We start from the raw sequence: 27,399 nt of genomic DNA on the forward strand, positions 1-27,399 counted from the left end.
ATCGAGGGCTTACTTTGCTTGCGGAACATTTTACTTCAGGAGATCCCATCATTTCTGTTTGATTTTTATTACATTTTTGATAATCCTACAAACATTTTCGGACATTTAATGTCTGAATACATTTTTATTTACAAAAACTTTACCATAAGTTAAAAGTAGAATTTTTTCAAAAATGAATTTCTTCGCTTTGGGAACGATATATTTTATTTATTTTTGTTTCACCTAAAACTTCCTTAACGGAGGTTAAGATATTAGACATAAATTTTGCCCAGATTGCCTCCACTCCACCACTTTCTGTGATATAATAATGTAGTGTCATGAACAAAAATATGGAATATTTTGAAATTATCATGTGCAGTGATTTGTTTTGTGTTGCAATCCCTAAGCCTTCTCAGTGTCATAGGAATAGTATTTTTCTGAGTATTTTCCTATAGTATTTTCCTTTTCGGAAGGCGATGTTTTAAAGTATCATATAAATGCTGGATTATTCTTCTTGTGGTGCTGTGGTGATGCTTTAGTGGAGGTTATCGACTACACTGACAGATCTGTCTCTGTCCAATGTGACTGTAAACAAAAATATTGAATCAAGGCCGGTCCAGTCCCTAATGTTTCTAAGCCATGAAATCTAGCGCCTACGGGGACCCCGTTTTCCTTCAATCCTACCCTGGATGATAGTTGCGCGAGGCGTTACTTTTCTTTTCTCAGTATGTGTCCCAGGTAGCTAACTTTTCTAACTCTGATAATCTTTAGCAGCTCCCTATCTGTGCCTATTCTCCTCTTCTCCTCAGAACATTTTGTGGAGTATTCTGTGGTTTGTGCAGGGTATTTTCAAAATTATTCCATAAAGCCAGAGTTCTAAGGCTTCTAACGTATGAATCAGATTTATGTTGAGTATCCACACCCAGGCTTTCGTTCCATACGAAAGTATTGACCATATATTATAGCAATGCAGAAAACGACTTCTTTTTCTTTAGGTGCCATCTCCGCTACGGAGGTTGGCAATCATCATAGCTATTTTAAGTATTGAGACAGTAGCTCTAAATAGTTGTTTTGAGCTGCATCTAAACCATTCTCTCAGGTTCTTCAGCCATGAAATTCGTCTTCTTCCGATGCTTCTTCTGCCATCTATCTTTCCTTGCATTATGAGTCGCAGGATGCCATACTTCTCGCCCCGCATCACATGTCCGAGATACTGTAGTTTCCTTTCTTTAATTGTAAGTTCAACTTCCTTCTCTTTACCTATTCTTCTCAGTACTTCGTTGTTCGTAACTCTATCTACCCAGGAAACCCTCATAATTCTTCTATAGGTCCACATTACAAAGGCGTTAAGTCGTCTCATTGTCTCTACATTTAACGTCCATGATTCCACTCCATAGTATAGTACACTGTATACTTAACATTTTGTTAGGCATACTTTAAGAGCTAATGTTAACCCTATATTGCATAGCGTTGCTTTAAGGCAACACCAAAATTAACTTCCGTTAGAAAACTAACCTTCAATTATTAAGTGAATTTAAACTGCATATTTTGTTCTGAAAGATACATTATATCTATATAATCGCGCAAACTTCTACGTCATTATGTCAAGACAAGTTTTCGCGCCAAAAGTTCGCGGGCATTGCCAGTCGTGTGTTATAAGCAAGAGGTAAAAGATCTTTTAACTTGTTTTCTTGTTGTACACCATTTTTGAACGTAAAATTGGCTGCTTTTTGTAATACGCTTATGTGAGGGAAATAATTCTTAGTAATTTTATAATTCTGGACCTCGGAGGTAAACTACACTATGTCGACATGGCGTTTTTCTGAACAAGTTTTTTTAATCCACTAGTTTTATTAGTTAAATTATAGAAATTGATTATATATTATCATTAAAATATAGACATATTGTCTGTCATACAAGTATGGCATATATCAGATTTTTATTACCATTCTAAGTGCTCTAAACTTTGTTGCAAACACACGCTAAACACAGTTGCTCGAAATGACATAGTGTAGTTTACCTCCGAGGTCCAGAATTGTAAATATAAAATAAGAATCACAAATCAAGTTGTAAACAGGTGTTTCTTTGAGGCAACTTTATGCACTTGAATCATGGAACTATCTGAAGTTAGTGTAAATCGATTCTGTGGAAATCGGAGTAACAGAAATGAAAATGTTGTTATAAGACCAGTGCCAGATGATTTTGATGACAGTAAAACAAATCCTGCTTGTATAAAACCTATTTTTGTAAAACAAAAATTGCATTACCTGTTCCGAAGTGGAAAGGTAATGTATCTACGACAAATGAAATAAAAAAAACCAATAGAATACTTTACTAAATTTTTTGATGGCGAGTTGATTGGAACTCTAATAGAGCAGTCAAATTTACATAGAATTCAACAAAGTCCAAATAAGCCACTTGGTGTAACAAAAAATGAAATTGAACAATTTATTGGTATGTCATGCAACATGTCTACCTATATATAAACTACCACAACAACCAATGTTTTGGAATCCAAAAACGAAGATTACCCAAGTAGCCGATGTAATGTCTGTGAATTAATTTGAGGCTATAAAAAAATTACTATTGGCGACAATACTAGAGAACCATCTAAATAATCTCCAGATTATGACTATTTATAAAAAAATAAGACCGTTGATCACTAAAGTGAACGAAGTATGTTCTACAATTCCCCTTCGAGGGTTCTTGTCAATAGATTAACAAATTATTCCTTTCAAAGGACGAAGCAGTATAAAGCAGTGTAATCCAAAAAACACCGAATATGTGGTGATACAAAATTTTTGTTTCATCTGAATAATGTAGTTTAATTGCATATTGTTGCTTACAGTACACATTCCGAATTTTCCAAAAAAGGGGGCCAACTCAAAAATTAAATTAGGGGAACATTTACGTTCATAATTAAAGCCATGAAAATGAAAAAAATAGTTTTAGTTTGCATATTTAAAATTCATGCAATATAGGGTTAAATCTTTGCTACATAGGACCTTTTTCATTTTCATAAAATTAGAACGTGCTTTTTCGATTCTGACTTTGATTTCTGCAGTGTAGTCATTATTTTCTGTTATAAATGTTCCTGGTAAGTGTACTTTTTTACTCTTTCAATCTGTTGGCCCTCTACAATTAAGATTTCGTTAGTATTATGGTTGTTTTTACTAATTTTCATAAACTTCGTCTTTTTGATATTAAGGGAGAGTCCGCACTCCCTACTACACCTTACTATTTTACTCATGAGTCTTTGCAGGTCTAAACTGTCGGCTATTATTACTATATCATGCACATATCTGATGCACAAAACATGCACAAAAAATAAATGTTTTGAGTGAACTTTACATTTTATGTATTTAATTTTTATATTTTGTAGAAGGGGCTTGGTGGTATGTATCTTGCCATTACAGCAACCTTAATGGAAAACATATGACAGTAGTACTTCCTGATGCATACAAAGCACATGGTCTTGATTGGCATCCTCTGAAAAACGCACACGTAAATTTGGCTGGTTCCAGAATGATGAACAGACCAGTTGGAGAATAAATAGATATTAGATAGTAAAAGAATATGTATATTACCAAATGTATCCCTCTGTGTAAAAAAATATTTTAGTATAATTCTTATGCATTTTTAGTTGTTTTATTTTACCTAATACACCTTTGCAATATTGAAATACAAATACAGAGTGGGCCAAACAAAAGTATCCACCTCGATATTTGGCAGTATTTATTAAATTTTAAGAAAATAAAAAACACGTCAATTTTTGGTCTAAGGGAGACACATTTTTACGGTACAAACATCTGTCATTTGTCCACTCCCTTCCTTCCACTTCCCCCACCACTTATTTTTAAATAGAGAATAGGGGTCGTGTGATAGCTCATTTGAAAGGTTATTCAATTCTCTATCCACTAATATCAACATTGACATAAACATTTATACAGGGTGTCCAAAAAAATTATTTTGAATTTAATTAATTGACATAAAAAGAAGAATATATGTAATTTATTTAATTCAAAATATATTTTACTGCTGTCACAAAACAGAAAAAAATATTTTTTGATAAATAGACACTGTTTTTCGCTCAATTTAAATGTTCAAGCTTCCACCCATTTGTCTCTTGGTTGGTTGAATATTGAATTTAAGCAAGAAACAATGTTTATTTATCAAATAAACATTTTTTATGTTTTCTGTCAGCAGTAGAATGTTTTTTGAGTTAAATAAATTACATACATTCTTCTTTTTGTGTTAATTAATTTTATTAAAAATAATTTTTCTTTGACACTGTATAAATGTTTATGTCAATGTTTATATTACTAAATAGAGCATTGAATAACCTTGCAAATGAGCTATCACACGACCCCTGTTCCCTATTTAAAAATACGGGTGTAGTATTATAATATCACTGTACAAAAAGATGATTTTATTGAAAGTTAATAACCAAATTAAATAATATAATCGTTCGCGCATGATCGAGGCCGCACGTGATGTTGAAATAGTTTATTCTATATAAAAGTGAATGTCCCATGATATAGATATTATTATTGTACTCAGTATTTAGTTAATGTAAGGTAGGTCGTTACTGTTTAATGTGAACAACTTGTTATGGTTAGTTATTGATGGAGTTGATTGTAAATATAATGCATCTGAACCAAGAAAGAGAGTTTTAATTAATTTGGACCTAGAAGGCATTAACATCACACATTTTCTTACATGGCGACCTCTGCGAAATAGGCTTTTGTGAGCAGTAAGATGGCAACAACAAATTGGAAATAGCGGCGGAAAATGGACCAGGACCCAGAAACTGAACAGAAACCCAGTGAAAAAGACACAAGTGTTAAAATGTAAGTAAGAAATTTAGTATATCTTTATTAAAAATGCTTCCCTCGTTTTTTATATATTGAACATTGAATATTTGAACATTGGAATTCGATAGCAAGAGTTTTATTGAATTTTGAACTTTTATTGAATTTATTTGAAAATTTGTATTTAATTGCGATTTTTTGGTATGGTTATTTTTAAATTTTTTTAAGAATATCTATCGAATTTTGAAATATGAACCGATTTTGAATATTTTTATCTAAGTTTTGCATATGCTATTATTAAATTTTTGTCGGATATGTATACTATTATTGAATTTTTAGCCAGTCGTTTCATTATTGATCTTTTAGATACATTTTCATCGATTTTGTATTAAATTTTAAACCTGAATTAATAATTTTTTGTGTGATAAAAAATGATATATTATAAATGATTTTTTTAATGATTAGTGCTGACATACATTGATATAAAAGCTTTAAGACAAACATTGCTATAAGCAAGTGTCATATTTTTAACGAACCGACCTGATGAGTCGAGATAAGGAATTTGGAGAAGAACTCTTCAGATTAGAAGAAGAACTGACAATATAAGCTGAATATTATGAGGCCATTTAAGACAATAAGAAACCCCCTGCTCTTGTCAAATTAGGAAGGTACTAAGGGATTAATAGAAGCTTAAAAGCTTATTAGAGACCCACTCTGTGTTTTGAAGGGTACCTACCTACCTATTTTATTCATGATTATTCGTGATTAAACAACGGATTCAAACCGAGGGATTGAGGTTGTAATATATGTAGAAAAATTTGATCTATGCAACGAAGTTATACCCGCTTTTATTTAGGTAAAATGGAGAGGTTTCGTGTCTAGTATTGAGTATTATGATTTTATATGGAATATGTAGAAGAATTGGAACTGTCATCTCGAGTAAAGCCACTTTGATTAGTCGAACGTAGGCATTGAGGGATAGGTAAAGGAAGTGATTATTATGATGTTATATTATGAAATGATATATTGATAATTAAATGACAAATGATTGTTATATGAAAATGAACTATGTACACTGTAGAAGTGCTATTATATGAAGAAAAATAAAGAAATATATAGTTGTAGTACGAGACAACAAGAAGAAGAGAAAAAATAGGGAATTTTTAGTAAAATATGTGGGAAAATTGGAAGAAGAGACATAAAAATTGTCAGAAAACAAGCAAAATTAAGAAGATACTAGTCAAATAAGTAGCTAATTATTTAATTATATTTAAGAATTAAGCTTAAATTTTTTTTAATCTCTAAAGTAACATAAATTATAAATGACTTAAATTTTAAATGTAGATAATGAATTCAGGTTAAATTTTCGCGAAAAATAATGGAAGTGTTTGAATTAAGGTTAGACAATATCTTACACTGTTAGTTACCTTAGTGTTAGTATTAGAAAAAAAAGAACCCTTAAAGAAATTTTCTTTAAACTTGATATGATGAGAGAAATAGATTCAAAATATTATATAATTATTCACTGCTTATATGACGTAAATTAGTGTAGTACAATAAAAAGACTAAAGACTAGGTTAAAAATTAAGATAAGTTTTAGTTTAAGTTTTATTCATTGTTTTACGAAAGTAAATTAGTAAACGAAAAAAGACTAAAAGACACGAAGGAATAGTACGTGATTTAGTGACAATTATTTCTAGTTTTATAAAATACCAGTTTAGTATAGGGAAAATATGAACTTTTGTGTATAATAGGATTTTTGTTAAGTGTCTGATAACCGCCAATATAGGACCTTAACTATATAAGTGATATAAGGTCTATCTTCTAAAAGGCGATGATGGATATATTTTATTTTTAAACACAAAGAGAAATATATAATTTTAACAAAGGGGAGAGATGTAATATTATAATATCACCCTCTACAAAAATATGTTTTATTGAAAGTTAATCACCAAAGTAAATAATATATTCGTTCGCCCATGACCGAGGCCGCGCGTGATGTTGAAATAGTTTATTCTATATAAAAGTGAATGTCCCATGATATAGATAATATTATTGTACTCAATATTTAGTTAATGTAAGGTAGGTCGTTACTGTTATATGCAAATAGGTTGTTATGGTTAGTCATTGATGGAGTTGATTGTAAATATAATGCATCTGAACCAAGAAAGAGAGTTTTAATTAATTTGGACCTAGAAGGCACTAACATCACACAATTCCTTACACGGGGTGGGGGAAGTGGAAGGGAGGGAGTTGACAAATGACAGATATTTGTACCGTAAAAATGTGTCCCCCTTGGATCAAAAATGGACCTGTTTTTTTATTTTCTTAAAATCTAATAAATACTGCCAAATATCGAGGTGGATAATTTTGTTTGGCCCACTCTGTATATCTAAATGAGTGTCGACAACGATTCAAGTAAACTGTTTACATAGATATAAAAATACCAAACGGGAGACGCTTAGGAAAATATTCCAACAACGCATATCAGTTTACCCATATGAATCGTTATCATTGTGTACTCTAATACAGAGTATGGGGTAAAACAAAATGAAAATAAATGGTTTCGTTTTGAAAAACCTAAACCATTTGAGATTTGCCGATGATGTTACGCGAACAGCAAAAGTCAGAGAAGAATTGAAGGAAATGCTATTAGACCTAAATACCAAAGCAAAAGAAATAGGATTCAATATGAATCTAGCGAAAACTAAATATCTAACCAACAAATCTCTAGATATATCTGAGAATATTACTCTGGAAAATAATAAGATATAAAAGGTTAAATCATATTATACAGAGAGCGTCTGGAATTTGGAATAAATTCAATATCTCAAATACTAATTGTTTTTTTGAAAAATGCTCAGACCCGTCGATTATTATTTCAAATTGTCCTTTTTGAAATACAATAAAAATGTATACTGTAATGTAAATATTGGGTGTCCCAATACGTCATCGTTGATTTTCTTAAATGGCAACACTGTTATTTTGATAGCTATTTTGATAGGGTGTGTAAAGTTATACATAACTGATACGAGATAATAAAAAATAACAAAGTTAAGTCTGTAATTTGGAATAAATTGAATAATTCAAATACTAATTGTATTTTTGAAAAATGCTCAGACAAAAGTGTACCAAAACCAAACAAGTTCTAAAGTCTTTCTTCTGTTTACTCACAACGATCAAACTTAGAGATATATACTCACACAATAAAGTTAGAAAGGAATAAAAAAGTTGTACTTAGAGTAAATAACGAGACAATCAAATGCGTGTGCATAAACAACATTAGCCAGGAATAGAATAGGCCAGAACACATTACAGTATATCGTCGTCCTAATCTGTAAACTGCGTAACTCCACAATTCTCTGAAAATGAGTTATTACGGCCATCTATCCATCATCTAGGTACTGTTTTAGGCCCTTTATTGTTTTCAATATATATAAATGATCTAGCGGCAATGAAAATAAATGGAAAGATTATTTGTTTTGCTGACGACACAGTTATACTTTACACTAGTAATTCTTGGAATGAACTTGAAACTTTGGCAGAAACAGAAACTGTAAAGGTTCTAGATTGGCTAAGTAGGAAACTACTGACAGTTAATACAGACAAAACTTACTTTATACCATTTTCAATATATAAAAATAATTTACCCGAATTCATGGAATTAAATCTAAACTATAATAAGGCGTACATTAAAATAAATAGGAAAGAATACATAAAATATTTAGGCGTTTATATAGATTGTCACTTGAAATAGAATATACATATTGATATGGTATGTAAAACTCTAAGAAAGATACTATACAGATTTAGATATCTCAGCAACATTCTTGATTTATCTTACTTAAAGGTGGTATACTATTCCTTAATAGAATCACGTCTTAGATATGCCATTATAGCATGGGGTGGAACATATTCCTCACATTTGATTGAACTCGAAATACTTCAAAGGAGATTTTTAAAAATAATAATAACTTTTGTGTATTCTAAACTCGCTTATATTCATCAGAACTTCTTTATCAGCAAGCTGGTGTTTTTAAAATTAGACAGTTATATTTTTTTATTAAACATAATTTTGCATACATACAAAAATAAACAAATATTGAAATCGATAGATCATAATTACGACACTAGAAGAAAACTTCATGACTATGTAAAAATTATTAGAAATTTTAAATCAATTGGTAAACATAATTTCACATACTATGCTCCTAAAATATTTAATTATTTACCCGAAATTTATACAATATATTTGAGAAAAATAAACTCTTTAAACATGATTAAATCCATTTTTAAAATATTTATTAAGAACACTGGAACTGAATTTTTGAATGCGATCTTTAATTAAATTTATAATATAACTACTAGTATACATATAATATATTTGTTATGCATTATGAGTTGTTATGCGTTATGTATTGTTAATTTTTAATATTTGTTATGCGTTTTTGTATTGTTAATGTTTAATATTTAAATAATGTAATCCCTGAACACAACCTCTGGTTCTTCAGGGAATTTCTTCTTTTGGTTTATTTACTATTTATTTATATGTGAAAATATTTAACTTAAAATTAATTTGTGATTATGTTAGTGTTGAATTATTCTATTATAATATTGTTATAATATATGAGAGCATAATGAGAAGTAAATAAACATCCAGATTTAGCCATACGGCTCACACTCCCTCTAAGGGGAAAATTGACTCATCCCAGATACCTACGGTATCAAAAGGATTGAGCTCTGGTGGGACTCTTTCGGTGTTATCGAGCCCTAGGTGACTTGGTATGCAGGTGTATCTCCCAAAAAGTTTCGTACACATCTGGCCGTTGCGAGTAGTACTGCTTTCTGCATGGTCTTATAAAGATGTTCATTAAGACCAGCTTTTTTATGCTTTCGAGGAGGGTCTTCGGAATGACTCCAGTAGTAGACATAATAATCGGTATCGTCTGGGTACTTTGAATTCTCCATTGTCTCCGTATTTGAATTTCCAGATCTCTGTACTTAACGATCTTTTCAGTAAATTTAGTACGTAGATTATTGTTGTTAGGAATCGCCACATCAATGAGGGTTGTTTGTCTCGTTAATTTATTGACTAGTACGAGATCTGGTCTATTATGCGCCACTGTTTGGTCTGTGAGAACAGTGCGGCCCCAGTATAGCTTGTAGTTGCCATCCTCAAGCATACTCTCAGGGACGTATTGATAATATGGGAGATGGTCGGTTTGTAGAAGTCCCAGCTTGATAGCTATCTCCTGATGAAGGATTTTTCCCACTGCGTCATGCCGTTCCTTGTACTCAGTTGCAACAAATGCCTGGCAGCCTCCTGTAAGATGTTGGATGGTTTCTTGGGCTTGACATCCATATCGGCATCTGTCGTTTTGAACATGAGGGTCTTTGATAATATATTTCAGGTAATTTCTGGTTGGTATAACCTGATCCTGAACGGCTAGTAATGAACCCTCCGTTTCAGGGAACATCTTTCCTGATATCAACCAGTAGTTCGACGCTATATTGTCGACATAATCTTGGCTGACCTCATTGGGATGTCGCCCGTGCAGAGGTTTACCTCCAGGCGCGCACTTTTTCGTCCTTAGTAAGGTGGTTTATGCGCAGTTCTGCTTCCCTCAGTTTTATCGGTGTTGTGTCATCTACTGCGCAGATAGCGCGATGTAGAGTAGATGTTTCAGCCTGCATCTGAAAATAAGGTCTTAAATTAGCAATTTGTTTGTCTATTTGCTCACTTATATCCATAAGTCCTCTTCCTCCTAAATTCCGCGGTAATGTCGTTCTTTCTACTGCACTTTTTGGATGGTGGTTTTGTGCCTTTGTGAGGTGCGTTCTTACTTTTCGCTGAAGATTTTCTATGTCCGTTTTTGTCCACTTAACAATGCCAAATGAATAGCTAAGCGCGGAACATGCGTAGGTGTTTAGTGTCTTAAACAAATTTCTACTATTAAGGTGTGAGCGAAGCAGCTGTTTTACTCTTCGTATAAACTCAGTAGTTTTCTCTGTTTTCATTTGTTTATGGTTAATTCCCCGCGCTTGCTTTACTCCAAGATATTTATACATATCCTTTTCACCCATGGCCTCGATGTTCTGGCCATTTTGCATATCGAATCCTCCGGGCTGTACTTTTCCTTTGACTATATTTAAAATACGGCACTTGTCTAATCCGAAGTGCATGCTAATATCATTAGAAAAAGTTTCTACAGTTTTTAGCATCTCATCGAGTTGGTTTCGAGTGGAAGCCATTAATTTCAAATCATCCATATACAATAAATGATTAAGCTTCGCCACCACATTGTTGTTATTTTTGATGCTAAAACCTGCGTCTGTGGAGTTCAATAGCTGAGATAGTGGGTTCATAGCTAGACAGAACCACAGTGGACTCAACGAATCTCCTTGAAACAGGCCCCGGCTGATTGCGGTATTTTCAGTTTCGATGTTACTTTCACCAGGTATTTGAAGGTGAATTCTAGTCTTCCACTCCGTCATTATATGCTCTAAAAAGGTCACTATATTATCATCGACTTTATATATTCTCAATATATCTATAAGCCATTCATGCGGCACTGAATCAAAGGCCTTCTTGTAATCAATGAAGGCAGTAAAAAGATTCCTCTTTTTGGAATATGCCTGGTTAGAAATCACTGAGTCGATGATGAGTTGTTCTTTGCAACCCATGGAACCCTTAGCGCATCCTTAGCGCAAATAAACATTATTATTATTGTTATTATTATTATCTGTTTCAAAAAGTCGCTACTTATCGTTCAAAAAAGGACGCACGTGCATATTTTTACCAGATGAGTTAACAGCGACGTTTTCATATACACCGTATCTCCCTTGCCGCCAAATTTAGTTTGAAAACTATGTAACTCCCTAGTTTGTCATACCACACGATTGACCTAACTATCACTGTTTAGAAAGCGAAATTTTCAAGAAAAAGTTGGTGGTAAGTAATATTTAAAAAAAAAACTAAAACGAGATAGTTTCCTAGGTTGGCTGTATACATAAATAAACTCTAACATCGAAGTAAAACAACTTCTAAGTATTAGCTACCTATAATTTAATAAAATGCTAAAAAATCCCATAGGATTGTATAAAATATGTTCAGAACGAACGGACCTATCAGTCCATCATCAGTGAACTCGTATACTTGCTAATTAGCTCCAGAACCAAACAATGGTAACAATTATCATTCATTATACATTATAAAGTAGTAAAATTGAAATGGCTTAACGCCAGTGATACCCACTAACACCTGGTGTCCACTAACATCGGCGTTAAGCCATTTCAATTTTACTACTTTAGAATGTAGATTGAATTATCATTATAAGCATTTTTTGGTTCTGGGACTAGTTAGCAAGTATACGAGTTCACTGATGATGATCTGATAGGTCCGAAAATTTTCGCTCTGAACATATTTTATGCAAACCCATGGGATTTTTTAGCATTTTATTAAATTATAGCTACTACTTAGTTAGTGTTTTCTTCGATGTTAGAGTTTAATATTAAATTATACAAAAATGTTAGTGATATGTTTTGTGTATCCATGAAATATTCCGTTTTACCGTGAAATATCTTTTAAAATGGGAATACGTAGTATTTGCATTAGTCGTATTTAAAGAAATAGTATTTTGTGTCTCCTGTAAAATTTGGATAAATGGAGTTACGCAGTTTACAGATTAGGTCGACGATATACAGTAAAGTATAATAATACAGCAAAACCTTTAATTTTGAAAGAGTTTAACGTTTCATATTTATCTACTGGATCAATAATTACTGCTGCTTATAAATGTATCAATATAGTATTAAAAAAAATTATATATTCTCAAAATCGCTTTTCCTATGGACTGAAAAAGCCTATAAAATCGAAAACTCCAACAATTGTGGACTATAGAATCAAAACCTCCATTTTGTGAAATTATTCTGGAGAATAAAAAAAGATTAAAAATGTAAATTTCCCAAAAATTTTCCGGCGTTTCTTAGTCAAAGTGATATCAACAAATGTCGTAAAATGGCACACTCATTTAGTATAATGCCAGTTTTCTACATGCCCCTTACATCTTCAGTTTGTACTTTTAATTCGGATTTAGCAGATTTTCATTTAGCCCACATAATATTGCTCATTTTTAACTGCTTTTAGGCGCAATTAATGCACTAAAAGTAGGTACTGGACCATTTTGATAGGGAAACATACAAAATATACAAGAAAAATAAGTACTTATTGTTCACAAAACTATAGATATAGTAGGGGTTGATTCTAGGTTAATATTTCAGTGGTATTTTGAAGGGGATTTAGAAAGTTTTGAGCCGAACCCTTATTCCTGTAGATTAGTAGATATTTGAATTTTGAAACTGTGTAAAAAAAGGAAAACGAAAAATTTAGGATTTAGCAGGTGTTGATTCTGATCAGCTCAAGTACAATAACCAATAATTGACAGTGACCAAAGAAATTGGTAATTAATTAAGAAAGCTTCAAATTAAATGAAAGAAAGATACTTCTGGTCCTTAACACGATATGGCCAGAATCTCGTATACACTAAGAATGAATACAAAACTAAAAGGACTTTATAATAAAAATCAAAGGATAACTATGTTATGAAAGACTGTATAATTTCGAGCGATTTGTCTGTATAGTAATAATTATGATTCGTTGAAATTATTGTTATTAAGGTACCAAGGGTATTATTAGGATAATAATAACGCTTTAGGTCAATGATGTATACAACGAGGGCCTTTGGCCCGTGGGATATACGTTGACCGAAAGCGTTATTATTTATAATAACGCTTATTACTTATTATAAAGGTATTATTATTAAGTTATTACTTATAATAACGAAGGCACCCGTGGTACCGTCAACGTTTAATGTTCGACTAAATTATTCTTTATATGCAAAAAATTTGAATGAATTGTGAATTAATAGGTTTGTTCTAGAATCAGTTTCAAACGGTTTGAAACCATCAGCGAATAGTCGACCAGCGCGAGTAGAGGGGATAGCACTGGTGACTCTATTATGTTCTCTCACTGACTAACTGTTTGCTGACGGTTTCTGACTAGTTTGACTGTTTGCTAGAATAAACCTATTAAAGAGTTTTCAAATAGTAAGTACATTTACCAGCAATAGTCGTAACGTAATTGTGGTAACCATAGTTTTTCTTAGGTTGTTATTTGTCAACTTGACAGTATTTAACTAGTTATTTAAATTTAATACGTTATTTTTCAAAATAACGCCCTAGGGCATTATTAACTGACTTATAGATAATAAATTTATATTAATATTAAAACAAATTTTGTTAAATAATATACCAGTCGGATATTAATGAATAAAAGAGTCGTGATATTTTTAAATTATCAAATTTTTTTAAATAAAAAATGATAGTTTATAATTACTTATCTAGAAGTTCAGTAAATCAGCGCTGTTGATAATTACAAAATTGTTATAATTATAACACTATATAATAATTTCCGCTTAAAAGATATCAAAACCCTAGAAATCTGGTGACAGTGGGTGTTAAATAGATTAAAGTGGTAAATTGGGATCTTCTTTTCCTGTGTAATCAAAATTATAAATAGCCAAATAATATGATTTTTGTTTAGTTCGTCACAATGATTTCGTCTATACTTCTTCTCATACTTGTTTACTCGAGTGAATGTATTGTGTCAGAAAAAGTAAGTTAGTTTTTTTTATTAAAATTATTAACGAGAGTTAATAATACTAATATTGAATATTATATATCCATGATTAAACGTATTTTTATTTAATTTGTTAATTCACGTTATTAGACCACTATAATGTTAGTAAACGACATTATTATTGGTTTGTATTTTGTATATAAATTTATTTTTTATTAGTGCTCCTCAAACAGCTTAGTATCTACATATATTCGAGCATCATACCTGTATTATATTATTGTAACTGTTTTATTCTATTTTTGAAAAAAAAAATTGTCCTGTTTTCCGTTTACCACATAGTTTATGTGGTGAGACCGCTCCGGTCTGGAAACATTTCTGATTCGGTTTCTTTGTGGCTTCCTATTCAAAAATGTCCCCTTTAAACAAATCTGAAGGGTGCCGGGCGGAATTTTTGGGCAGAAATTGTTTAAACAATTTTTTTAAACAAATACAAAAGATCACGTTTTTTTGCACCGGAACATATATTTTTGAGTTTTGTCGGTGATTCTGAACAAGAAAGGTATCTTATAAATTTTCTCAAAAATTGATAGTTTTCGAGTTATACGCGATTTAAAATCTGAAAAATGCGAAAATGCGCATTTTCGAGACTTAAAAACTCATATTCAAGTTAGTATTTTTGAGGTTTCCAGATACTTAAATTGAAGACTAAATATTCAGCTTCCAGATTCTGAAGAGTGATCGCGCCTAACATTAATTTATACCGTTGTTTTTTAATTGTTAAATATGCGTGTTTATCCGATTTTATTGCCGGTACGGCGCGCTCCGTTTCAAAAATCTCCTATTTTCCTCCGAAAAATATTTTTTCTAGATTCTTTGGGACATTCTAAATAAAACAAGTTTCTTGACATTTTTCTCAAAAGTTAATAGTTTTAAAGTTATAAGTGATTTTAAATCCGAAAATGCGTTTTTTGTCATTTTTCGAATTTTCAATCGCTTATAACTTAAAAACTAATAACTTTTGAGAAAAATGTCGAGAAACTTATTTTATTTAGAATGTCCCAAAGAATCTAAAAAAAATATTTTTCGGATGAAAATAGGAGATTTTTGAAACGGAGCGCGCCGCACCGGCAATAAAATCGGATAAACACGCATATTTAACAATTAAAAAACAACGGTATAAATTGAAGTTAGACGCGATCACTCTTCAGAATCTTGAAGCTGAATGTTCAGTTTTCAATCTAAGTATCTGGAAACCTCAAAGATACTAATTTAAATATGAGTTTTTAAGCCTCGAAAATGCGTATTTTCTCATTTTTCAAATTTTAAATCGCCTTTAAATCCAAAACAATCAATTTCTGAGAAAAATTACAAGATACCTTTCTTGTTTAGATTGACCCAAAAAATTTAAAAATATATGTTTCAGAACAAAAAAGCATGATCTTTTGTATTTGTCTAAAAAAATTGTTTAAACAATTTCTGCCCAAAAATTCCGCCCGGCACCCTTCAGATTTGTTTAAAGGGGACAGTTTTGAATAGGAATCCACAAAGAAACCGAATCAAAAAGTTTTTTCAGACGGTAGCGGTCTCACCACATGGACTAACATCCCAATCGCCAATTCTTCTTGTCAAATAGATCTTGAGTAAGGTCCCTTTCTTTCATTGCAGATTTTCTTTGTGTGTTCCACTATAATCTAGGACGTCGATTTTTCTTCTCCCATTTGGTTTCCAGTTCCAACTTCTTAGCAGTGTTCTTATCTTGTCCATTCTTCGCTACCAGGGATATTTTCTTATTTCAATGTCATCATTTAGTCTCTCCTTTACATTCATTAGTTCTCTAATTGAGGTATGCTCATCTGCAATTGAGGTCTAATTATTGAGGCAGGTGTGATGTTAAATTGTATAATACTTTGTTCTCCAATACATAATTAGTTTAATTGCATTTATATTGTTTTCCGTTCTTTAACTAGTCACCCATGCCTCTTATCCTTACAGTGAATCATTTTCCACAATATTTCCTTAAATATTTGCCGTTTAGTATTGCTTCAAACATATTCGCTCCATGTAATCGAGTGTAATTTTCGGGTTACGGTTGATACCTTTTTGTTTTATAAATTACTAGCTGACCCGGCAGACTTCGTACTGCCTCAATAGATAAAAACAAACTGTTGTATACAATAAACTTCAAGTAAACAAAAGGAATTCGTAATTAATAAACAAAAAATGCTCGATGTAAGTGAGGTTTTATTATTATTTTTAATGAATTACACATAAATATTATGTTTGAAGTAATAAAGTTTAGTTAGAAGTAATAAAATAAAATTTTGTAGTGCAACAGTTACAATCTTAAATTTGTTTATAATGAATATAACAGCTTTATTGTATCTACATTCAAAACAATCCTGTATTTGTGATTGGGTTCCGGGTGGTTCCAACTCTATAAGTGTTGATTAAATAAAATTAAATTAAATTAAAATTACGTGAAATTGAATAAAAGTAAATCAAAATATCACAAAATAATCACTTAAAAATTCCAAAACTGGAAAGGCAAATGGACCCGATGAGGTTCCTACTGAATTACTAAAGCTCTTGAATGATGAATCAATAGGTATAATATTGCACTTATTTAACACAGTGTACAATACTGGTATTATACCTCAAGAGTGGCTGCTGTCTACATTCGTTATACTGCCAAAGAAATCCAATGCAAAAGAATGTTCAGAACATCGAACAATATCTTTAATGAGCCATCTACTAAAGATATTTCTAAAAATCATCCACAACCGAGTTTATCAAAAGTTGGAGTCAGATATTAGTAATACACAGATGGGGTTCAGAAAAGGACTAGGTACTCGAGAAGCTCTCTTCGGTTTGAATGTTCTTACACAAAGATGCCTAGACGTTAATCAAGAAGTACATGCATGTACTATCGATTTTGAAAAAGCGTTTGACAGAGTACGCCACGATAGGCTAAGAGACATTCTTGAAAGAAAAGACATAGATAATAAAGATCTGAGAATAATTCTCAACTAATATTGGAATCAGAAAGCTAACATCAAAATAGAAAACGAAATATCAAAAGCAATAGAAATACGTAGAGGAGTAAGACGGGGATGCATTTTGTCAGCACTGCTATTTAGTGTATATAGTGAAAGCATCTGTCAGGAAGCCCTTTTGCAAGCAAATGAAGGAATCGTAATCAATGGAGAGGTTGTAAATAATATTCGATACGCAGACGACACTGTACTAGTTGCAAGAACAGTAGAAGAATTACAACGATTACTTACAAACATAAATATTGCTTGCAACAATTATGGCATAAACATTAATATCAAAAAAACCAAGTATATGGTCTTCAGTAAAATCATGACACAACCAGCACATATTAGTATAAACGGCATTCCAATTGAAAAAGTATCAAGTTATAAATACTTGGGAACTTTAATAAACGAAACTGGAGACAAAAACAATAAAATAAAAAGACGTATCGAAATTGCCAGGGCCACCTTCATAAAGATGATAAAATTCTTCTGCAACAGAGATATAAGCATCCCTCTACGATTAAGAATGCTAAGAGGCTACGTATTTAACACGCCATTATACGGTGTAGAGGCCTGGACTCTCAAACAGAACAACATAAAAAATATTGAAATTTTCGAGATGTGGTGCTACCATCGAATACTGAAGATAAGTTGGGTTGAAGGAATCACAAATCTTGAAGTAATACGAAGGATAGGAAGAGACCCAGAAATTTTGTTAACGATAAAACGAAGAAAACTCGAGTATTTGGGTCACCTGATGAGAGGTCGTAAATACGCATTACTTCAAAATATAATGCAAGGAAAAATAGAAGGAAAACGGAATCCAGGCCGTAGAAGAATGTCGTGGATGCGGAATTTGAGAGAGTGGTTTGGCTGCACCACTAATGAACTTTTTAGGTCAGCTGTAAACAAAGTCAGGGTAGCCTTGATGATTTCCAATCTCCGATAGGAGTGGCACAAGAAGAAGAAGAAATCAAAATAAATAAAACTGAATAAAATTAAATAAAATTTAATAAATTGAAATAAAATAAAAAAAATAAATGGAATTAAAAAATGAAGTAAAGTAAAATAGACGAAAATAAATAAAATACTTAAATTAAATAAAATTAAATAAAATTAAACAAAATTAATTAAAATTAAATAAAATTTTATAATTTGCTGCTTGTTCTTTTCGTGTGCTCAGAATTTTCTCCTGCTTACGGTTCGTCAGAAAAGTTCCGTTTAGAGATATTTTTTGAAAATTTCGCAAAATTAAAAAATTCATCATATTTTTCCCAATTTGAGTCCCAAAGTTAAACTGTTCCACTTCTTTTCCATAAAATTTGTCGCTCGTTCTTCTGCTGTCATCAGAATATTTCTACGGCTTAAGATATTGTATTTCGGATTGAGATAGAGATAACTGATTGAGGTAGAGGAAAAAATTAGTACGGTTCCGCTCGGAATTCATTAAGGAGTCTACCTACTTAATTTCGTATTTTTCACGTCATTATTGTGAGAAGGAGGGCGTCATGGGCAACCCCCTTATGACGTACGGATATGAAATATAGATAACAACCAACTCCCAGTCCGGTCGAATATACCTGCCAATTTTCATAACAATCACATGGTATGGTAACACACACTGCAACCGTAGAATTTTAAAATAAAGATGTAAAATATTTAAATGGCTATTAAAAAATAACGGTCTGAGATATAAAATTGAAAATTTAGAATTGTATGTATGTTTTGGTTCTACATGTCACAAAATTAGTAAAAAACGGTTTTTCCAATAATTAAAAAAATAAATAAGGGGGACAAGCTCCCTTATGACGTACGGGTATGAAACTCCATATTATCCTATTCCCAGTCCGTTTGAATATACGTGTAAAATTTCATAAAAATCTGTTCAGTCGTTCTGGACTTATAAATGGTGTAACTAACATAACTCTACTTTTTTTTTTATACATATATAGATATCCGTTTATATTTTTATGTATATATAGATATCCGTTTTATCAGATCCCGGATTTGTTAAAGTTACCTCCAAGTATTTATATTCAGTTGTTTGTTTTATGAAATTATTATTTATCCTCAGGTCTTAAAGTTTATATTAGTTGGCGATAGACAGTATTCTTGTCGAAGTCCTTTATTAACTTTAAACAGTTAAAAGTAGCATAACCGATTTTAATTCTACATTCATTTTATTTATTGTAAAGTTATTTGACGGCATTTATGTAGGTGCTTAAATTAAGACACGAAATAGAAGTCAATTTTCAGGAAGTAGAGATTGTCAAAAATTCACTCAAAAAAAAAGTCACCAGGACCAGATGGAATAACCAACGAGCTTCTAAAATACGGAGGAGAACGGAGGATATACATGATAAAACTTATACAAGAACTAAAATTCTACTGCAAGATACCAGACCTATGGAGAAACGGCATGATGGTACCATTGTTCAAGAAAGGAGACAAAGAAGACCCCAAGAATTATAGAGTAATAAATCTACTGAACCGCATTTAAGCTAACCACCAAACTCCTAACCAACAAAATCAATATCATAACAACTTTATAAGATGAACAACAAGGATTCTGTTTCGAAAGATCCTGCGTAGACGCCGTATTTGTACTAAGACAAATCACAGAAAAGGCCATCGAGTACAATAAACCAGCATCTCTGTGTTTTATAGACATCCAATTCGAAAACATCTTACGCTTACTGTATAGAAGAAACATATCAATCACTATTATACAAACCATCGAAAACATCTACTTCCATATTCGAATACAGGCAAAGATAAATGAGAAACTAACACAGTTTATACTAGTACAAAGCGGAATCAGACAAGGTGACTCGTTAAGCTCACTGCTCTTTAATATAATAATGGACGAAATAATAGAAGCAGTACGTAAAGGTCATGGTTACCGAAAGGGGAACAAAGAAATCCAAATACATAGTATGTTATGCAGACGACGCCGCATTAATCGCAGAGACAGAAGACCATCTCCATCTCCAAGGATTAACACACATCTTTAATATAACAGATAAAAATACAATATGATATCAGCAGAAAAATCCAAATGTATGACAACATCCTAATGAACCTGGATCCCACGTACCAAAAAAAAGTTTATTAATAGCAAGCTGAAAGTTTGTTAATAGCTTAACGGTGTCTAGTCGGACAAAATTTGATGTATGGGAGCACTGGAACAGGGGAAATTTTAATTGTGGAATAGGTTAAATATTTGTAACGCCAGACTACCAAAACGTTCAATGTATTTTGTCGGACAGAAGTTCCAATTGATTTGTTACCATTTCATTAAACTCTCATGCAAAAATCAGACTGGTGTTTATCACCAACTGGGCATTTTAGTGAGTGGAATACGAAGAATATGTCAAATTACAGGAATCATCTTGGTTAGTAATAGCAGTCTGAGTTTTGCATGAGATTTTAATGAAAGAGTAACAAATCAATTAAATGTTCTGTCCGACAAAATACATGGTATCTTTTCTTATAAGCTGACGTTACAAATTTTTAAACTGTTCCAAAATTAAAACTTCCCTTGTTCCTGTGTTACCATACATCAAAGTTTGTCCGACTAGACACCGTTAATCTATTAACAAATATTCAGCTAGCTATTTATAATAGTTATTTATGAAATAGTTCGTGAAGTAAGCTTTTTGCGAACGCACGCGATTTTTAGAGCACGAGCGACAACGAAGCGAGTGTTATACATCGCGTAAGTTCAGAAAAAGTACTTCGCGCACAGTTTCATACAATATTTTATCTACGATAAACAAATAAAAAAACTGTAACTCTTCGTCACTGGAATTCATTTCTATTCTAAAATTTTTAGAACTTTGACATTTAAAAATCCTAACTACTTTCAAACCACAAAACTGTCAAAAATTTTGTTGTAAGTCATTGCCCATAATATTGTCATCACCATGACAACGCGAAATTTAAGAATATTTGATTATATGAAAGTGTGCCAAAAAACCCACTGAAAGTGTGCGAATAAGTAAATCCCATTTAAAATATATTCTTATTTCACGCACTGCTATTAGTCTGGGCTGATTATCGGAGAATAGGCCATTTTTGGGAAAAGTTATTTACCAGCAATTTTATTGCTGAAATCGAAACTTATGATTGTATATATTAATAATATAGATATGCAAAGTCCGCAGATGGTGTGCTACTTTTTTTTATAAACAAAATGGCGCCCGAAAATAGCGTTTTTTTTTTCAATTTTTGCTCTATAACTCCAAAGATTTTAACTTTAGACAAAACACCCAAATAAAAATTCACCGCAATTAAATTCTGCATAGATACGTGTTTTTTCCGATTTACTTCGACGAAAACTTTCCCCGGAAAAAGCGGGGTTTTTCAACAAAATCTTTAATTTTCAACTAAACTTTTAGGTAAGTAGTTGTTAATCAATAATTAAATAACTTGGTAACGTAAAAGCCCTTTCCGAATATATTATAATTCCAGAAGCCGATGAAAATTTAATGAAAAGTTTAGCAACAATTGAAATGTTAATTAAAAATTTACGGCCGCTATAATAACGACAATAATTATGATGCATAAGACTAACTATGATTTTTTCATAAAAAGACATTATACCTATCTAATATACTTTACGGAATTGAAATTAGACTACTTAAGCGGCCTCAGGAATATTTTAAAATTATAAACAATTTTTTCGCTTATAAACAAATAGAATCTCTCGGGAAATGTTAAACTAAATTAAATTGTGAAAACGGTATTCGAAAGACAGTGGCAGGACGCTTCTTTTAAAAGAAAAAACGTTTAATTATAACGAGTGGTTCCTGAGACACAACCGGTCAAAGTTGACCGAAATTTACGGCAAAGATATAAACAATAGGATCATAATTTTCAAACCATCACCTTTTTGTTTTTGTCCTCTTTCTCCGCACCAATTTTAATATCTTTAAAATCCTCATAACATATATTATTATAATAAAAACTTTCGATAATACGTGTGAAAATTGCCAAAAATAGCAAAATTCCAATCAAAAATTAGGTTGGAGAAAATGTAACCCTCAAAGTTCAAAATCGGTATACGTTAAAAAAAATGCATTTTCTCGGCTTCCCATGGAGCAATTTCCTTCATTCTTTTTTTGTTCCCAAGTAACTCGAGTAGAGCCATCGAGCTAACGCATTATTAAATGTCAAACTTGCTTTTTTTTTGTTTTAATAAATTAATTTATTTATTATAACACAATATTTTAATTTGTTTAAATAAAAATTGTTTAAATAATTATACAGCTTTCAAATGAGAATATTTATGTTTTTAACTTTAAAAGGTACACTTGTAGTAAGTTTATCTAAAAAAAGCCTACAACTGGAAAAAATATGTAATTTTCTGTTCTTATAAATAAATTAATCTATTATAACAAAACAAAAGCAAGTTTGACATTTAATAATGCGTTAGTTCGATGGCTCTACTCGAGTTATTATGGAACAAAAAAAGAATGAACGAAATTGTTCTATGGGAAGCCGAGAAAATGCATTTTGTTAACGTATACCGATTTTGAACTTTGAGTGTTACATTTTCTCCAACCTAATTTTTGATTGGAATTTTGCTATTTTTGGCAATTTTCACACGTATTATCGATAGTTTTTATTATAATAATATATGTTATGAGGATTTTAAAGATATGAAAATTGGTGTTGAGAAAGAGGACAAAAATAAAAAGGTGATGGTTTGAAAATTATGATCCTATTGTTTATATCTTTGCCGTAAAATCCGGTCAATTTTGACCGGTTGTATCTCAGGAACCGCTCGTCATAATTAAACGTTTTTTCTTTTAACCCTGCTGTCCCGTTCGAGTCAACTACACAAATGTACTGTTCGGGTCAATATGACCCAACTATGGTTTACCCTCCTTAATCGAAATAAAATAAGCTAATGGCAATAAATAAAACTTTATTAACAAGAAACTATAGATAATTAAACAAAAATTATGTTTTTAATGTAAATTAGACCTTATTAACAAAAATAAAAGTTAGGTATTTTTAAACGCTTTTATTTAGTTCAATAGTTTGCGTCAAATTTTTAGACGTTAATGTGACTGCCTTTTCTTCAATGCAAATGAATGACAATTTGCAGACATATGCATTCACGGGAACAATACACGAATAGTCAATAAAAAATTTATGTTTATTAATTGTTTAAATAAAAAAAAAAAAGATTTTAATGGAAAACGCTTAAATTCTCTTGTTTTTTACAATGTAAAAGCTTGAAACTTTGAAACGTTGAAACTTTTACGGATTGTATAGCTAATGATATGAACAATACATAATTTCACTTTTTACGTTAATTGTTTACGTTATGCTTCATTAATAAACAATAAAGTTTCAAATTTTTTGCCGATTCCGACTACTTTTCATGTTAGTACATCATGTTTTATACATATCTTAATAAACATGACGATATATTTTAATGTTTGAAAAGTGTAATACTAAAAAGTAAAAAATAAAAAAATATGAAAAAAATTTTTTTTAAGTAACGCTTTTCTTTAGTTGCGAGTGACTTGAATTAAAAATATTAAAAAACAATAAACTAAAAAGCAAAAAATAAAAAAAATTGAAAAAATCTAACACATTCGTTAAAGAAAAGCGTGGGGCAAAAACCGTTTATTCGATGAACACGCGCCACGCTTTTCTTTGACGGATGTGTTAGATTTTTTAAATTCTTTTTGATTTTTTGCTTGTTAGTTGATTTTTTTATAATATTTTTAATTCAAGTCACTCGTAACTATAGAAAAACGTTTCTTAAAAAATTTTTTTTCATATTTCTTTATTTTCTTTCAAAAAAGCCTAGTAACAAATATCTACGAAAATTTAATTCAGTTTACAACTGGGACAGTAATAAAAAGAATGGATTTTACAAATATGTTTATGATATATACAACATAATAATTAGTGTTGTTTTTGTTTTTAGGGCAAGCGTATCCACTGCTCACTTATTGGAATAATTGTAATCTAAAATAATTTGGGGCTTTTTCGTTTGATGAAAATGACGTATGATGCATCGATTCATGATGCAAAGTACTCATAAGAACAACATTTTTATTATGTTTAGGAATATTGTCAACAACAGTGGTATCTTGCGTGAAGCAATAAAGACGAGCTATGAACTTCTTTATTCGCGATTTTTGCTATAAGCTCCGGTTTATTTTATCTATAGTCCCCGGCATTGTATCTACTTTGTTTTAGAAGAAATTGTCCTAAATTTTACGATGTAAAAAAGTTATTACACGTAATATTGTGGCCTTCCAAATCACTACTCAAGTCACACATCACATGCATTCCTGTATAGATCTGCAATTTTAGAGCATAAGAAGTTTTACTGTTCATAATTACATAAAACCCAAACTTTTGTGCCATATTTCGCTGGCTTGCTTGGAATGTACCATTTGAAGGGAGAGCGGCCTCTAAAGGCAACTAGTTGCTTATCGACAGCAACATTTTCATCAGGGTTAAAATATTTTGGTACATTTCCTACGTCTCCTCTCCTGTCTAGTAGTTTTGTTATTAAAACGTATTATTTGCAAACTTTTTGTAAATATATCAAACGACATTGTTGATTGAAATATACTACGACCCTTTTCTTCATTCCACAAACTTTTAGTTGATTCACCATGGGACTTATAAACCCTTATAATGTATGCATGGAAACCAACTTTATTCATGTCTTTCCAGTTGGTTATAAAGACATGCTGTTCGTCCATGTCCGTTATATTTATAATTTGGTTTGCAACCTCGTCCAGCTATACTACAGTTTATTTTAAAAGTTCCAGCTTGCAGAAACCTGTTTTTATTTACAAACGGATCCGGCTGACAAACACACAGGTACTGTCAATATAGAGTACTGCCAACTAAACACACATACACAGGTAATTTTTAACGGTTTAAATACGCGGGTCATATTGACCCGAACGTACTCTAGGTAACAATTTCATTTTTATCAAAAAAATCAGGAAGTTGATTGTATATCTCATATGCAATTGAAAGACCTCATATTAGGTAATAAAGTCACGAAACACCAAATCGTTACGCCGCGTAATAATTTGTAAAATAAGAAATAAATTATTTTTTGGGTCAAATAGACCCGAACAGGACAGCAGGGTTAAAAGAAGCGTCCTGCCGCTGTGTTTCGAATACCGTCTTCACAATTTAATTTTGTTCAATATTTCCCGAGATATTCTATTTGTTTATAAACCAAAAAATTGTTTATAATTTTAAAATATTCCTGAGGCCGCTTAAATCGTCCAATTTCAATTCTGTAGAGTACATTAGATAGGTATAGTGTCTTTTTATAAAAAACCATAGTTATTCTTATGCATCATAATTATTGTCGTTATTATAGCGACCGTAAATTTTTAATTAACATTTTAATTGTTGCTAAACTGTTCATTCAATTTCCATAGACTTCTGGAATTGTAATATATACGGAAAGGGTTTTTACGTCACCAAGTTATTTAATTATTGATTAACAACTACTTATCTAAAAGTTTAGTTGAAAATTAAAGATTTTGTTGGAAAACCCGCTTTTTCCGGGGAAAATTTTCGTCGAAGTAAATCGGAAAAAACAAGTCTCTATGTAGAATTTAATTGCGGTGAATTTTTATTTGGGTCTTTTTGGTCTAAAGTTAAAATCTTTGGAGTTATAGAGCAAAAATTGAAAAAAACACGATTTTCGGGCACCATTTTGTTTATAAAATATGTAGCACACTATCTGCGGACTTTGCATATCTCTATTATTAATACATACAATAATAAGATTCGATTCCAGCAATAAAATTGCTGGTAAATAACTTTTCCTTGTATTTTGCTAATTAGCCCAGAGTACATCTATAATGACGGTTTTCACAAACTAAAAACTTATACATAATATGACATAGAGTAGATAAATTTTTTTTGGTACGCGTAATCCATGCCTAATGGGTACATATTTGAAATGTAAATACAGTAACGTTTTTTAAAACTTTATTAGGGCAATTTTATTGCTAAGTACCTCATTTCTAATATAATCTAAAACTTCTACTACATTTTATTTCATTTAGAAATTCATTCTTTTTTTCTAGTTATCTGCTGGTGCCCTTGCCGATGTAAAATTCACAAAACTATTGGACGTTAAGTTTGAAAGTAGAACCAGCTCATTGAGGAATGATTTTGGAAGATTTCTCTATCCTCAAACTGAAGATATTAATTTAGGTATACATTTTATTTGCTTTTTCAAAAAATATATACCTTCATTATTATTATTATGCTGCCGTGCTAGGCCCAAAGGCGGTAACTAACATTTCACAAAATGGTGGCAAAATCGATTTCAAAATTGAGTGCTAAAATTTTGGCCCGTAAGGGATTTATGGACTAGCTAATAGTTTTTATGCATGGATATATGCCCCAGTTTATTAAGGGAACCATTAATTATATTTTAAAACAAAGTTTTATATAAAAAGAGGTAGATACCGCTAAAACGTTTTATCAAATCTTACTATAAAACTAAGCCTATTAGCGGTATGTGGTTTACAGTTGTGATTGATATGAAATAAAAAGCTTTTCTGTGTATTACAGTTTATTAAATTGAAAGAATTAAAGTACTATTAAATGTTATTATTTTGTTGAGCTACAATACGACAACAACAAATTGACAATATTTAGGTGTAGTTATATCTGTTTCTTTCAAGAGTCAATAAATACATATTGGTTCAGTAATATTAATGTTTTATTTGTGATTCAATATAGACAATTTAATAGACCACCAAACAACATAATTTGTGTCTGGTACATATACAAAACCTATTTAGTATTACAATACAATGGTATTACCTCATAATTAACATTTTTTATAAAATCTTTTATAGTGCATCTAATAATTTGGGCAGAACTGTACTTATACTAAACAGAATTCGTTCAGATT

The 27,399-nt window shown here is 31.3% G+C and overlaps 1 protein-coding gene across 8 annotated transcripts in view; it reads left to right on the plus strand.

The window, feature by feature from the left end:
- The window catches only part of LOC114335140 (microfibril-associated glycoprotein 4-like), a 139,416-nt gene that overhangs the window by 23,878 nt on the left and 88,139 nt on the right, over positions 1–27,399 (plus strand). For 4 of the 8 annotated variants that reach the window (XM_050655949.1, XM_050655945.1, XM_050655950.1 and 1 more), the window contains exon 2: positions 26,561–26,690. The exons of 3 other annotated variants lie outside the window; for them this stretch is intronic. In XM_050655949.1, the coding sequence (XP_050511906.1) occupies positions 26,561–26,690 (130 nt within the window). Of the gene's footprint in view, positions 1–3,361; positions 3,618–26,560; positions 26,691–27,399 lie in introns of those variants that run through there. One more of the 8 variants, XM_028285310.2, reaches the window with a different exon arrangement.

The sequence above is a fragment of the Diabrotica virgifera genome, chromosome 7 (assembly GCF_917563875.1).
Source record: "Diabrotica virgifera virgifera chromosome 7, PGI_DIABVI_V3a".
NCBI lineage: Eukaryota > Metazoa > Arthropoda > Insecta > Coleoptera > Chrysomelidae > Diabrotica > Diabrotica virgifera.